Here is a 16,248-nt window from a genome sequence, read left to right on the forward strand (position 1 = left end):
CATTCATGACTCTGCCTATACTGTTTTCTCCCAACACCTACTTAGCTTAAGCATCTCTTTCTCTAGCAGCCTGAACTTCGGTCTGAGATGATGACTCTCCTTAGTGCTCTCACATCAAACCATTAATGAAAGACTTCTCATATTGCTTATCACACTTTGTTTCTCTCACTGAACTATAAATTATGTGAGGCCAGGGACTGTCCTTCCTAGAATACTTTTGGTGCTTAATACTTAAAAAATGCTTAGTAAATGTTTGCTGAATAACTGTATCTAAATCAAACTCGAGAAGACTTTCTGTAAAACATGAACTGCTATGTACAGTATTAATGACAAGAAATGGTAGCTTGAAAGAAGAAACATTCGATAGTTTTCTAAAATTAACCAATAACATCAGCTGCTGCCTTTCACGTATCAGCATTCATCCTTCATTACAGAAGAGCTACGCATGTCCAAGGTGTGTAGAGATGTAATTCTGATGATCTTTTTGTATTAGTATCCATTAATATTCAGTTTTTCAGTTCTGCTACTTTTTAATACCTTGAGTTTAATTAAGATTACTCTGACTGCTTTTGTCCTCAATAAAGATGGGTGTCTGCCTCTCATGCATAATAATTCTGTCTGAACACACAAGATTTGTGATACACCTTAGTTTTAAGCTATTTCCTACTTCTTCACTTAAAACATGAATATTACCACCCTCACCACCACCACCACCACCACCACCAAAAAACCCCTATGCTTTTAACCCTTTTTTTTCCCCCTCAGGAGAGACATTTATACAGAATAGATTATCTTATATATACAAAGTATATATTCATCTATCAACCTCCAGAGGGTGGGGGGCCTTTTACGTTTATACTTTACAGCTCCTGGAATCATTCATTAACTGGTATTTTTCCTGGCTCCAAAGATTACATTGAGAACTTTTCCATGAAAGTAATTACTGAGTATACTCATGTTCAGATACTGTCATGCAACTGACATTTTGCAAAACAAAAGAAATGAACAAGTCTCCGTGGTTTTTTAGGAGTTGGCTCTCTTTATAACCATTACTTAACCACATTCTGAGACAGCAACAAGTACTCTGCTTTGAACAACACACACAAAAAAAGTCCTGTGGCAAGACACCACTGCAGATGTCCGTAAAGCAACTGATCCAATTCAATAAATCCAGCCTGAGGTTTACTTTATGCCTCACTCATGAAATCTGGCAAGGAAAAAAACGTGATTTTTTTTTTTTTTTTAAAGAAAAATGAGCCTTTTAATGTCCTATGTCTTGTCCAACTACGGTAACTATGACTGTAATTATTATGGATTGGCCAAACTCTTTTAAGCCAGGTCACTCCAGTGGTATTCCCAGCTCTTTGCATCCTAACACAGAAGTAATGTAAATTTCTTCCTGGTGCTCTGAAGACTACAGAGATGAGACAAATGAGACTCCGGGACCCTTCTATCTCAGAGGCTTAAAAAATGGGTTGGAGAGCACTGGAAATGGAACTAACAAGGTAAAACAAAACAGTCGCTTAAAAGGGAAACAATCAACAAAGGCCCTACAAATGAAAACCCTGCAACCTTCCGCCACCTCCCAAAGGTGGAGAACGCCAGAAGCCCGGGTTCCTGAACCGGAATCCCAAGCGGGCCTGGGCGACCCAGAGTCGCCAGGCGGAGATGGTGGGCGACTCAGCGAGGGCGCAATGCGGCCTCCCGCCGGGCCCGCTCCCCAGACAGCCCCCCAGGAATGAGCAAGGTAGGGAGTTCTCCCCGCCTCCTCCACACGCAGGGATCCAGGAAGAAGAAAGAGGCTCCGCGCCTCTCCAGCCCGTCGCGGGGCCCGCCGGCTCCGTTCCCCGGGCCCCAGGGCGTGCAGGCCGCGCCCCCTCCCCACCTCGGCGCCCCGCGCGCGCAGGGCCCGCCACCTGGCCCCGCCGCCCCCGCCATCCCGGCTTCACTCACAGAGTCCGAGCGCCACCGCAAGCACCGACCACAGCCAGCGCCTGCGGTCTGGGGATGCAATCAGTGCCCCGGCCCCGGCGGGCGCTGCCATCGTCCTCCGGCCGCAGCCGCCGCGGCTCTGGGCCCCGGTCCCGACTGCGGTTAGCTCGGCTCTGGCCCGGGGTCTCCGGACTCGCCGCCGCCCGCGTCTGCTAGCACCTCCACGCCGCGATCCCCGCTCGCGGCCCCAGCCGCTGCCAGCCAGCCCTCCGCCCAGACCTCGGCCCCGCGCCGGCCCCAGCTGTCCGCTCATTGGCCTGCCCCGCGCACTTTGAAGGACTCGATTGGAAGGCACCGACTGTCCATCACTCCCTCTCTCCAGGCGGGGCCCCGCCTTTTCGGTCCCACCCAGGCTCCTTATGCTGGCGCTGGAGGTCCCCGGCTGTCCGAGGCGACCGCCGCCAAGCCTTCTGCCTGCCTGCCTGCCTGCGTGGCTGTCCGCCGGTCTGTCCTGGCCCGCCCGCCCCCCCGCCAGTGTCTCATCTGCGTCTCTAAGGGTCCAGTCCTCCAGATCTATTCATTGTCTGTCTTCGCCTGTTTCAGCTTTTCCCGGTTTCTCTGAGCCTCACCTAAAGGAAAAGAAGCAGTTCGTTTACAAAATTAAAAAGAAAAAAAAAAAAAGAATGAGGGCTACGATGGGGAGAGACTTCTGATTCAGTCGTTCAGGTAGAACACATCTCTCCCCTTGCCCTGTCTCCAAGGCCTGTCCTTTGCCTGGATCAGATAATTTATGTGTGCATATTGAGAAATCTACTAGCTTAAAAAGAAGTCTCCATCTTGTCTGAATCTCCTCTTAGGAGCCCCCCGTTTTGGCTTAAGAAGGGTTGGGAACTGGGAACTCTTTCCTACTACCTGGAGCACAAATGAATGGGGTTTTGTTTGTTTTGCTTTTGTAAACAAAATATCCCTCGATTTATCAATAAAAATTGTCAAGTTCCCCACCCAGACTCTGAAGTGCTGTTCCTGAGCCGGCTCCACTTGGTTACCTTGGCCCAGAACGGTGTCTGCCACTTACTGGTTGCTCAATAAATTCTGGAAAGTGTTTGTAAGAGTCCTTATGAGAACAGCCCACAAAGGGGAGGAACGGAAGGACAGGAGCACAGGAAAAATGAGGGTGAAGGAAGAAAAGGAAAAAATCCAGATGGGAGGGCAATAGTGTGAGAGAAGGAAACAATATTAGACAATTAGGATGAGAGTGGGAGAAGAGCATGGTGAGAGCACCCAAATGCAGCCCCTCATTTCAGGGTTTTGTCTCAAGTCAACCTTATGAACACCCTTCCTGATATTTTAGCTGTTTTAGCCTGCTACCCTTATAGCTCAGCAAACTCATAATAATTACTTTAGCACTAGTGAGGGAAAACTAAAAAGAAAAAGACAGAACCATTTCACCCTATTTCTCTCTCAGCAAGATCCTCATGAAGTGTTTCTGGAATGTCATAGGTTGGAAAGAATACAAATGCATTAAGTGAGCAATTACTATGTGCTGTAGATGTAGAATACCTAGACTTTACTCTCAAGAAGCACAGAGTCTACCAGTCAGTATAGCAAGCAAGTACTGAACTAAATTTTTTTCAATGCTTGAAGAGAAAGTCGAACAAAGGAGAAACCGTAAGGCCAACAGGGACAGTGGTTCTCAAAGACACATGTTATGTTAAAAGCTTCTCCACTGACTGTGATGTACCTCAATACAGCTACCTCCCCCTTCTGAGAACCACTGGCCTGTGAGGTGTCTGGAAAAGATGCACAGAGGATGTAGCATTTGAGGTGGATTTTAAAAGCTGAATAAATTTTCACCAGAGAGAAACAGGAAAAGCAAACTCAGAAACAAGAAAGCAGTATCAGGTGCAAGGAATAGTGGGTTAATCCTGTGTGGTTTGGAACTTCAGGGGGAGTGAGTGAAAGAGGGGAAAGAGAGAATGCTGGAAAAGTAGGCTGTGGTAATATTTTGAAGAGCCTGGGGTTGTCTTTATTGTATAGGCAGTGAGGAGTGATGACAGGGAAGTGACAAGTTCAGATCTGTGTGTTAAAAGGATGACTCCTGCAACAGACAAGGCAAGAGTGAAGAGAGCATGAGATAAGGTGTTGGCAGTGATGGTGGAGAGGAAGATGAGGACTGGAGAAACATTTCACAAAAGGAATGACAGGACTGGGTATAAATTAGATGGGAAGTCTAATCAAAGACAGATGTGACCTCCAATTTCTAGCCAGAGTGGTGAATGATGCTACCAGTTAACTAAGACTAAAAACCCAGGAAGAGAACCTGGTCTGTGAGGAAAGCTAATGAGCTGGGCCTTGAACACAGCTGAAAGTGCTGAGAACACCCAGATGGTCAATCAGAAGGCAGTTAGATATCTAGGTCTGGAGCCCAAGGAAGCAACAGAAGGGCTACCGTGAAACCGCAGCCTGCTGGGGCAGCAAAGTGTTTCCACGATAAACAATATCAGACCATCAGTAGATACTTAATAAATATTTGTTGAATGAATAGAAGAATGAATGTTTATTGAATCAATCTAGAGAAGTTACAAAGAAAAACAAAATCGGGAGGGCGGGAGATGCAAGAGGGAAGAGATATGGGAACATATGTATATGTATAACTGATTCACTTTGTTATAAAGCAGAAAGTAACACACCATTGTAAAGCAATTATACTTCAATAAAGATGTTTAAAAAAAAAAAAATCATGTGAGGTTGTTTTAGCCATAGGCCTTGTACTGTAGTTTCTGGTTCTTCTGTAGAGACAGTAAATGGAAAACAAACAAACAAACAAAAGCTTTGGATTTCAATCACTATTGTGAGCCTGAAGGTCTCACTCAACAAACCTCCTCTTCAGATACCTCCTTCTTCCTCCTGGAAACTCCTCTTTCCAGCTCAGTCAGTCCGGGCATACAGTCAGAATCAACTGAAGGCTTTCCATCAGGTGAGAAAAGTCATTTTTAATGGGCTGCCTTGCCTCTGAAAAGAATGGGCTTCTTGGGGAGAATTTTCCCCAGAGTCAGTGAGAAGGGAAATCATGTGCAGAGTCTTGTCTGATAATAGTTACCTATGTACAGATCCCTTGGCCTCAAAGACTTCCTTCACGCAGTGCACAATAAATGCACTAATAAGGAGGGGTTTGCCTTGGGAACATCTCAGGGCGTTAAGTCTTCTCTTAATAGAGATCAGATAAGGGGCACCCAGGAGCAACTAGTGATGGCAAATATATATGGACAGAATTTTCTAGAGCTGGAATTAATGGGAGAAGTAGGAAGAGGGTGTCAGGCACCAAAATTTCCAACATCTCTGTGATTGTAGTAGAATTCTCTTGCACCTCCTGTACTCTCACTGGCATTCTCTCCCTCCTTGTTTTTTCAGATCTGTTGCCAGAAGAAAATGGAATGCTGTGATCTGTGGGTGGTGATAGTAAGCCATTCCAGGATCACTGAGATTTGATGAATATCAGATAGAGTCAGAGATGAATCCCAGGCCACACTGAGAAAGATTTACCCGAAATCAGTTTCATTAACATTTCTACAGAGAGAATGTCTCAATCCAGGAAAAGGGTTGCATTTTTCTACGAACTTTTTGAAAATCTGAAAATTCAAGTGTCCCTGGGCACCAAATTGGGGGAACATGGGTAATGGGGTCTTTAGGGTTCATTGTATAGGATATGTCACCAGGCTTCTTCATTTACTGTGGCTGGAATAAAATGCTCTTCAAGGTCCTCTGTCTCCCTGTGCCCTGCTGCCACCTATGTACTACTTCTGCTTCACCTATGAGGGAAGAATGTACACTGGAGAGAGAGCACAGACATTCCTCTCACCAGGATAGAGACATTTCTCACTGTGAGTTGGGCAATTGATACCCTGAGTTTCGTTACCGTCAGTCTTCCTGTATCATGGTTGGGAGGGCAAATGTGATACTCTAGTGGCACCTGCAGAGTAAAAGACAAACCCTTTCAATCCCTAGAGAGAAGTAGGAGTAAGAAAAAAAAAAAGCCCTAAAATGATAATAACTGTAGTAAATTCAAGTAGGAAAGGTGAGCATAGCGACAGACCTCTTGGTAACTGTAGAGATGGAGGTTTCCGGAAAACTGAAGTGGTTACATTATTTTACCTAACGAGTTATATTTTGTAGTTTCCTCATTCTTGGGAGAAATAGAAATTTCTTAAGTGTCCAGGGCACATTTTTTTCCAGTTAGGTTCTAATGAATAAACTCTGCTGGCATCTAGAACTAACGAACATCTTAAAAGGTATTCTTATTCTCCTTGTCTTGGGCCCTAAGGAGGACTGAAGACTCAAGTTAGGATAGTTAGAGCTCCAGAACTGCAATTTACTCGTGTCAAACCATAAGAAGAAAGTGGACAACTCAGAGTCTGGCACATAGCGCTTCTAAATGTTTGTTGAACGAATGAGCAATCAAATAAATGAATAAACTGGAGAATGAATGTTATATGACATAAAATAAACAAATAGTCCTGTTTAGGATAGTCACCTCGTCTACTTGTAGTTTCCTATCTGGTTAGTTATTTGCTAAAGTTGCAATTCACAATTAGTGATTGTCCAAATACCAAAATTTGTATTTTTATGGGATTTGGAACAAATTGCGGTCATTCAGAAATTATTCACTGAGCACCAGTTTTGCCAGCATAAGCCTCAATACTAAGTATTTAATAATTTAAAATATAGTAAAGAAGCCATGCGTTAAAGATATTGGGACAATTAGGCACCAATTATATAACAATTGGTTGTCAATTATACAGTAGAATTCAGTGTTGCTGTTAGTGTTGGTGTCTTGTCCTCTAATAAATAGAGGAGACAAGACTGCAACCCAATTATATACCACATAAAATTGGTTTTAATATGTTAAAGGATCTTTTTCTGAGAAGGTCAGAGTTTGGGATTTATGGAAAAGAGAGGGAGAGAGATTTTCCAGCTGAAGAAAACAGTTTGAGTAAAAACACAGTGATGGTAATTTACAAGGCTGGAAAGGAGGTGCTTTGAACAACGCTAGGATGAAAGGTGTAGGCAAGAAACCGACAATTTTACTATTACTGGAAAGAGCAACATCCTGAACGCAGCAAGGGAGAGAATCTGGAATCCGCCTGCCACAGGGATATTGCCACACACCCACTGCAATTTATCAGCCATAAATATAAATAGAATTATAAATATGCCACTGGTAGTGACACCGTTGTTTTCTTCTCTGTCATTGATTTTCAAAGATCAAGAGAGAAAAGAAAGAAAATCGAAAACACAAGAACGCGAAACAGCTGAAGGATATAAACATATTACACAGATAACCACTGGGGGGCGCGGGACTAAGTAGTTCCTCCTTTTATAATGACGGGAACCTCAAAAACGCGACGGCTCGTTGGTCTAGGGGTATGATTCTCGCTTAGGGTGCGAGAGGTCCCGGGTTCAAATCCCGGACGAGCCCTCTTTTTCTCTTCATGAACTAATCATTTCTAAAGAGACTAATTTTAGAATAGGTCCATAAATGTAATAAATACATGTTGGTGGAAAATACAAACTTGAGACTTTTTGAACTTAGAGCACACTTTACGTTCAAATACCATTAAAAGACGTAACATGAAAACGTAGAAAGTTTGCTAACCATGTAATACTTTGAAAACGCTTGTCCCCATTCCTGCCAGTTTCGGAGTCGAGCGCGTGTGTTAGGGACTGAGTTCCGATCTCGGTTGCCTACAGGTGCGCACGGCGCCCCCTGCTCACGTTTGGAGTGTTCGAGGGGTGCCCAGGGGTCCGCACGAGGCGTGTCTCTTTTCCAAATACCTGTGTTTTAAATGGTACAAGCATTTTCATACCTTGCCCTCAGACGTACAAAGACCACATATTTAACGAATTGATCTCATCCAATCCTTTACTTCCTGAAACTAAGACGATCAAGGTTCGAGCTCAAGGGACCGTAATAGTTTCATTTCAGCCTCTAAATGAGCCGTGTGAGAAAAAGAAACTGTTTTTTAAATTTTAGGCTTAGACAGAAAAAGCCTGGGCTCGTCCGGGATTTGAACCCGGGACCTCTCGCACCCGAAGCGAGAATCATACCCCTAGACCAACGAGCCGCTCTCGGCAAAAGCGTTCCCAGCGCCTCTCTTCAGCCTTGCCTCGCCGCTGGCCGCACTGCCTGACTGACCCCCGCCGGCGGCGACCCTTCTCTTACTCCCCAGGTCTCCGGTCGAAACCCTCCTCGCCACCCGAAGGAGCACCAGGAAGGGACGTGCACTTTGCCCAGCGGGGCCGGTGGTATCACCCAGCGCCCGGGCTCTGCGGCCGTCCGCACTCGATCCGGGAAGCCGCCTCCCCCGAGCCAGGATGGCCCCTGCAGCGCGGTGGCGGCCGGGCGCTGGGAGCCCGGGCTAGGAGGGCGCGGGCAGGGCTCCTCGGACACACTGGACGCCGCCGGGTGCCCGCCGCCCAGTGTCTCCACGCCGCCAGTTTCGCTCCTTGCGGGGAGCTCCCGCCGCTCTCCACTCAGACCATCCTCAGAGCACTTGGCTGTGTGCCGCGTGCCCCATCCCCGTCCCCATCCCAATCCCCTGTGCTGCAGCGGGACGACGCTCGCGGGTGGGCGGGGCGGGAAATAGCGCGGAGGAGCGGGCGAGAGCTGGGAAGGGATGCACCTTATCCCTGGGAGGGAGTGATGGGGCGAAGAATTGGCAAAGGAGAGAGTATTAACAGCTAACTTTTTTCGAACGTTCATTTTGAGATCCTGCACTCTTTTAGGCGTTTTACATACTGAACTCACTGCATATTTGTAACAATTTTCCCTTAGTTACTACTGTTATCCTCATTTTGCAGTGAGGTAATTCAGGCCACACGGCGGCGAGGAAGTGGTAGCGCAGGCACAGGAACTACCGAGGTCTTGGAAGGTGGGGTTAATAGCGAGGGCCGTGAAAGGAGCTGGGGAGGGAGGGGGCAGAGTTGGGTGCCTTGGTAGCTTGGAGGAGTGGAAAAGGCTGTGGTAGTGGGCAGGACCTTCGCTCTGGCGCCACCCCACCTCCATCCCCTACTGTAATAGGGAAGAACAAATCTGACTCCCATACCGGATCTGTTTCTTTTACTTTAACCTTTGTATTCTATTGCTTTTGTTACAAGTTAATTACTAAAGAGCTGTTGCCTGTAGTTTAAAGTACACATGATGGCCCATCTCTGGGAACCCTGCCTCCCATGCCTGAAAGTTAAGCTAAAACACATTTGTTTAAGCTCACAGGAAACATCCTGACCAGGCCCACCTGTGAATGGCTGCAGGAAAGAAGAAAGTAACACATCCGTTCCAGAGTCTGGCCAGAACCAGGAAATGTTTGAAATAACTTCTCTCTCTCTCTCTTTTTTTAAACTTTACCTCTTACATGTTCTGGTATAATGTTATAAGTCATAATTCTAGTTATTACTTTAAAACGTACATCTCAGAAATAACTAAATTTCCTTGTCAATTGCATTATTATGAACTTTCATCAAATCTTTAACCATGGTCATTTTTAAGTCTTTTGTCATTTACAGACAGTTCTGGGTGTACTCTGAAGCTTTTGCAAATATGTTCCTATAAAAGTGTTTCATCTTCAAGGAATTCATGGAAAAGACTCTGACAAGTACAGGTTTCTGGTAACTGACTATACTGCTGAACTGAATGAATAAGCATTTTCAGAACTCTAATGGAAAACTGATGAATTCATAAAAGTGCTAACAAAAGATCAAGATAAAAAAAAATTAATTACATGGGACTGAGTGAACTGATGAGGATGATTATAATTTTTGTGACTTCCTGTTTGAATAATAAAAAAAAAAATCCCACAAGGACTCAGAGGCAAAAAATATACAAATCAATTTTCACTGCAAAGTAAAGGAGCTGTTACAGTGGAGGATTACTGGACTGAATGTCAGTATTATGACATAGTATGAGTGTGTTTCGTAATTGCAATCATTGTTGCTTTTGTTGTGGTCATCCATTTAAAAAACAAAACAAAACAAAACTTTACCTCCTCACTTCCCCCTCTTTGTTTTATAAAAGAAACAATCATCCAAACCTGGGCAAGATGATTCTTTGGGACACTATTCCACCATCTTTTCAGTCTGCTGGGTTTCCAAATAAAGTTGCTATTCCTTGCCCCAGCAACTCTTCTCTTGATTTGTTGCCCTGTGGAGGAGTGACCAGTACCAGCTTGGACTCCTTAACACGACCCCCGCCCCTTCTGCCGCATAGTTTGAGCCTATCCTAAGGCCCTTAACCCAGGTGGACCAGGAGTGCAGGGTCTTAAGCTAGCCTTGCCTGCTTTTGGCCTGCACTCCCCTCTCCCTCCCCAACACCCTTGAGTTGGTGGTTGGGTGGCAGAGGCTTCTCATTTCTGAAGCCCTCTTCCATCCTTAAGCTACCTTGAATTTGGGGGTCACTGGAATACTTTCCTTCGAACCCTGGTCAGACTGTTCTCTGAGGGTCCAGGTGGTGTTTCTGCCCTCTCACCCTTTGACTGAAAGCTCTCCATTTGCACCAGCTTCTCTGCTCATCCCCTGATCCCTCCCTTCCTCCTGATGCCAGTGGGCTCTGGGGGTGCCACTGAATATAGAAGGTCAGGACCAGAGCTCACACCCTTGGGGAGTGTGACAAGGGAAATACAAGTGAAAACACTTCAAAACAAAGAGTTAAAGCTGGAAAACCTTTCTATAACCCATTCTGGCCACGTAGAGAGATCCCAGAGCCGTGCTGCTCCCTGGAGTAGAAGGACATGTGTAGGGTGGGCCGCTCTGTCTAAGCCTTCCATTTGCTTTGATAGTATGTAAATTTTTTTTAAAAATTAAATTTATTTATTTGGCTGCTTTGGGTCTTCGTTGCTGTGCGCGTTGTGGTGTGTGGGCTTTTCACTGCGGTGGCTTCTCTGTTGCGGAGCACAGGCTCAAGACATGTGGGCTGCAATAGTTGTGGCTCACGGGCTTAAGTTGCTCCGCAACCGGGGGGCTCCAACCCGTGTCCCCCGAATCAGCAGGTGGATACTTAACCGCTGCACCACCAGGGAAGTCTCAGTATGTAAACATTTTATTGACACCCTCTTCCTGTCTGAGATCACTCTTCTTCCTCCTACTGAGCTAAGGTTTGAGAGCCCAATGTTGCTTTTAATCCACTCTTTTGTAGTTTGAGAATGGGCTCAGGAGGGTGAGGAAGGAGGAGTTCTCCTCAGGGGGAGTCCTGAGCAATCTAGATTTTGCCCTCCCCTTTCAGACTGTGCCTTTTCGAGGGCTCCCTCTGCCCTGCCTGAGCTGTATCTCACTCACTCATCAAGGTGCCGTGAAAGATGGCAAGACTGGAGACCTTTCCTACCTTTGCCAGTGTCCACTCTCAAGGTTTTTGTTGTTATTGTTTTTCAATTTCCCCATGCCTGTTTTCCCATCCCTTTAAGTTGTGTGTAATAATTTTATACTATTCCATCAAGACAATATAGCATAATTTTCTTTTTTCTGTCTTTTATTTTCTCTTTTTTTTTTTTTTGGCTGCACCACGTCTTGCAGGATCTTAGTTGCCCCAGACCAGGGATCGAAACCAGTGCCCCCTGCAGTGGAAACACAGCGTCCTAACCACTGGACTGCCAGGGAAGTCCCATAGCATAATTTTCTTAATAATTCTTCTACTGTATAATAAATAATTGGTGTCCAACCTTTCATTGATATAAATATTGTTTGGCCCATTTGTGTATATACTTTCCCCACGTATTACATGATTTCCTTAGGATTTACTCCCAGGGCTGGGATAACCTCTTTTGTGGCTCTCCATGTAATTCCATGCCAATGAGCTGGGCTTAGCTGGTTAGCAAGTAAGATGAAAACTGATGCGGAAGAAGAGGACCAGTGGCTGCCAGAGAACTTTAAAAGCCATGATTCAATCTTTTAATTTGATTTAAGGGATTTGGTGGCATTAAAGCCTTTGAGAATGGTGGTATGTTAAAAGTACTATTGAACATAACAATTTTGACTTGGGTTCAGATGCATGTGAGGGCGAAGATGAAATGAGAAAAAGAAGAGGTCCATTAGGAGATGATTAGAATAACTCTAGGATGATGTCATGGTTGATGCCTTGAAATTGTGAATGGCTTTTACAAACACTTATGGTGAGGGATTTGTGACTATTTTGTCACTAATGTTTGCTCGCCACTGAATTCTCACACAGTTTGGGCTTAAGTGGTACAGACTTGGCTCTGACTTGGAATGATCAGCCCGTGGAAGTGAGAATACAATTTAATTGCGTGGGTCTGCCATTCAAAGGAAACTTCTGGCTAACTTGGCCCACAGGACTGGCCTCAGGACTGTGTGCTGCGTCTTACTTGCTGCCCGTGCAGTTAAGCACTAACTGGCCCACAGGCCACCGCCGTTGTCATGCTGGTACGTTTGCTTCGTTCACTGCAAGCCATGTCCTGACCCACGCAGAAAGTGGGATCAGATTGAACATTTGTGCCTTTTCCAGACTCCAGTCCAATAGCCTATAATAGCTTCAGCTAGTTTTTACTACAAACATTTCTTTGTGGTTTCCCTCCAGTGATCGTTTTTCAGAGGCTTATCTCATGCCTCCCTCTGGATTTTGCAATCCCTAAATAATTAGGAATGATATTTTGGAGTTGCCTCAGCCCTTTCATTTTTCATTCAAATGTTTTCACTTGTTTTAAGTTTTGAGAGTGCATGAGGTCATAAACGTGATAGGAATCTAAGATCTAGACTGTGAAAAGAACTGCTTTCCACAACACTTTCATTTCTTTTCCACCAGGGGATATTATTACCCCTCTTTTATACAGATTTGGTCTTACTCTGGATGTTATTGGTTGAATAGAAGAAGACAAAAGTGTACAGTTTTCATGATCAAAATTGTGATTGTTTCGGAAGACATGCTCACGACGGTATGTTACAGAAGAGAAAAATACACAGTTACATACAGTGAGATCCCAGTTTTGGAACAACAATGAATTAAAAACAAAATATGTAATACACGCATTAAGAAAACTAGAGGAAAATCCATAAAATATTAACACTAGTTATCTCTTAGTAGTGGGATTATGAATACTTTTTATTTACTTAAAATATATTTTCTCCACACATGTTTAAAAATAAAGGTGTATTGCTTTTATAATGAGAAAAAATAAAGATAATGAATATTTTTAAATCACAGAGAAAACAGGGTTCCTAAAACTATGTGTTTCCTTTTGCTTGGTAGAATGAAAAGAGGCACAGAATTAGAGGCGATGCAAAGCAGGCCCTTTTGTCCTTTCCCATCCCAGCTGCTTGCAGAGGTCGTCAAGAAGGCTGCTACTGTTGCACCTGAGGGGCCAGGTTCGGCCGCGACGGTGAGTGCCTGGCACCACCCAGCACCCAGGGGTCCCTTAGACAATCCAACAGTAGCGACTAGTGTTTGAGGTCCTAATATTTTCTTGGAGCAGAAGGAATATCTGCCTCTTGGTAATACCATCCTTTGAGTACCAACCATATAATCATTCTAGAATCTTGTTTCTGAATTTTGGCTAAAGTGCAATTCAGTCCACTCATGATTTAAAACAGAAGCAGTTGATAAATGTAATAACTGGCATTACAGGTTTGCCTAAGTCATTTTTTTCACATTTTCATTTAAAACTACACCATCAAGGGTCAGGGTCATTACTGACAGGAGTGCCCAGCGGGGAATCCTAGCCTGTTTCTACCTCCTCCTTCTACATCTTGTTTCCTTCATAGCATCTCCCTGGCTATGCCTAGGCGTTGCAGGTCCCATGGAGAGCCCAGAACTTTCCAGGAGGAGGAGGAGGAGAAATCTCTTTGTTCCAGTTTTGGAAGTGGGTGGCTCCCTCTGTGCTGTGAGGCATTTAACACATTCACCTCCTTTTCCTCTTCAGAGGATCAAAGAACCACAGTTTCCTGCCCCATTTGACCACAGTGGGGCCTCTCCCACAGCTCTCCTCGAATTTGAGGGCAGAACTGCAGTAATGGTTTTCTCAGCCTCCATAGCCACTCTGGTCGGGACATCACTGGGCTAAATGGGAGCCTGACTTACCCTAAGCAAGACTGGGAAGTCAGGGAAGTGTGTCAACTGCCCCTAGAGTTTCGTGTACTTTGCTCTTCTTTTTCAACCCCTTCTGGGAAGGCTTTCTAGAACCAACTCAACTCAAGATGTGACGACAGGACTTCCCTGGTGGTGCAGTGATTAAGAATTCGCTTGCCAATGCAGGGGACACGGGTTTGAGCCCTGGTTTGAGAATATCCCACATGCCGTGGAGCAACTAAGCCTGTGCGCCACAACTACTGAGCCTGCGCTCTAGAGCCCGCGAGCCACAACTACTGAAGCCCGCGCACCTAGAGCCCGTGCTCCGCACCAAGAGGAGCCACCGCAATGAGAAGCCCACGCGCCGCAACAAAGAGTAGCCCCAGCTCACCGCAACTAGAGAAAGCCCGCGTGCAGCAACGAACACACAAAGCAGCCAAGAATAAAGACCTCCCTTTAAGTACCTCCCCTTAAGAAGAAGCCCATCATTCCTCTAACTTACCTCAAGAAGACAACAGACCATGGGAAAAAAAAAAAGATGTGATGACAAAGGAGGCCTAAAATATTACCTCTCTCAGGTTACACATTTTGACTGGGAAGAAGACTAGAGCCAGTGGAATCAGTTGCTAACATTTCAGGCATCTGGCATCAGTGAGGGAGTTTTGGGGCAGTGATAAATGTTGAAACTAATCCTATTCCAGCTCTGAAATCAGTTTAATCATTCATTACTTACCAAATGTTTATTGAGCACCTATAATACATGAGGCACTGGCACAATGAACTACACAGACGGACTTGACCCTCATGGAGCTCCAGGCTGGCTCTGGACACAGTGATACATTATTACATTTAAAATGAGACTGATTTTCTTCGGCGGCTTATGAAAACAAATTCCGTTTTATCTGAGTAGCCCTTGAATTTTGCTCAGAGCTCTATTGTTGTTGTTTTTCCCACCCAGCATCATATCTTTTAGTAACAGCTCTCTGATTTTACCTTGAGGCACCCTGTTGCTCCATTCACAGTTCTTGCAGATGAAATAGAATTAACTCACCTAGCTCCTAACTGCAGGGGATTGACGGAGGGCCGGCCAATCTGATCTCTGCATCTCCTTGGTCATGATGATTGGCTCAGGTATAGATATATGATCCCCACCAAGCCTATAGAAAACCTTTGCAGGATTTTTTCCCACAGTTACTGGGAAAATATAAGCTCCTTCCATTGGGTTTGTAGTCTGGGAAGAGCCTGCCTGAGAATATGGCCAACACAGAGGAAAGCAGAGACCAATAACAGAGAAAGATTTCTGACATTGCTTAAGTGACTGTATTCAGGTCTGTCCATGGATTGTCAAAACATATTATTCAGTGTATAGAAGGAGGGAGGGAGAGACAGAAAGACAGAGAAAGAGAGAGAGAGGGAGATTCATAGATATAGCTGTTTTGCATCAGCCTGTTTGAGTTGGGTTCCTTTCATTAGCAACTGAAGGTCCTCATTCATTCAACTGTATTAAAGTTTTACATTCCCAAGAGTACCGAATCAAAAGATGATGATGAACTGGTTGTCTGTCCACTCCTTTATTCCCTTATCTGACATTTTATGGAGTGACTAGTCAGCTGGGTCACAGGCCAAAACTGGTCTGGCAAACAGGGTCCTGTTGAGGGTGACCTCAGTGAGGAAAGTGGAGTTCTGAGGCCCCTGGGCTCCTCATGGTCATATCTGGTCACCCAGTTTCACATGCAGCCCCCTTTTCAATATTGGCATATTCCTTCAAAGCATTCAAGTTTTTTTCTTGCTCCCTCTCTGGAGAAAGGAAGGACACAGTTTAATATTCAAGCTAGATTACAAAGGTAGTGGAAGAATGAATCTGATTCTTCTCTTCAGCCTTGTAGCTGTGAAGAATCAGTGTTTTCCTTCAAGCCTATTAAGGAATCCTGACGAAAGTCTTCATGGCCTGGTGATGACTCTGTGCCACCTAAGACGCAAATGGATTTCTGTAATCCCCAGTGTGAAATCCCAGTCTCAACCATGGCGTTGCAACGCTGAATCATGGTCACTTCGAGAAAGGAGAGCATTAAACAGCCAGCTTGCAGCACCCACAGGGAACGGGTCCTGCCTTCGCTTCATGAATTCCCCACCAAGAACCCCCATCACTAATAACAATGCCTGCGGTGGGGCCTTTGTGTTCTCACAAAATAGATCAAATAATGTGACTAATAGGGAACTGGGGAGATTTTTGGACACCGTCACGCATGTTC

At 45.1% G+C, this 16,248-nt stretch overlaps 1 protein-coding gene and 2 non-coding genes across 3 annotated transcripts in view; 1 reads left to right on the forward strand and 2 right to left on the reverse strand.

Moving 5' to 3' along the window:
- The window catches only part of MPZL1 (myelin protein zero like 1), a 61,715-nt gene extending 59,470 nt beyond the window's left edge, over positions 1-2,245 (reverse strand). Inside the window, exon 1 of the mRNA XM_061183140.1 lies at positions 1,954-2,245. Coding sequence (XP_061039123.1) covers positions 1,954-2,245 — 292 coding nt within the window. The remainder of the gene's footprint in view (positions 1-1,953) is intronic.
- A 5,091-nt stretch (positions 2,246-7,336) lies between these two features.
- Positions 7,337-7,408, forward strand: TRNAP-AGG (transfer RNA proline (anticodon AGG)). The gene has a single exon. It is a non-coding gene; the product is annotated as a tRNA-Pro (tRNA).
- Positions 7,409-7,982: 574 nt separating this feature from the next.
- TRNAP-CGG (transfer RNA proline (anticodon CGG)) lies at positions 7,983-8,054 on the reverse strand. The gene has a single exon. It is a non-coding gene; the product is annotated as a tRNA-Pro (tRNA).
- Positions 8,055-16,248: the final 8,194 nt, after the last annotated feature.

Source organism: Eubalaena glacialis, chromosome 3 (assembly GCF_028564815.1).
Source record: "Eubalaena glacialis isolate mEubGla1 chromosome 3, mEubGla1.1.hap2.+ XY, whole genome shotgun sequence".
Lineage (NCBI taxonomy): Eukaryota > Metazoa > Chordata > Mammalia > Artiodactyla > Balaenidae > Eubalaena > Eubalaena glacialis.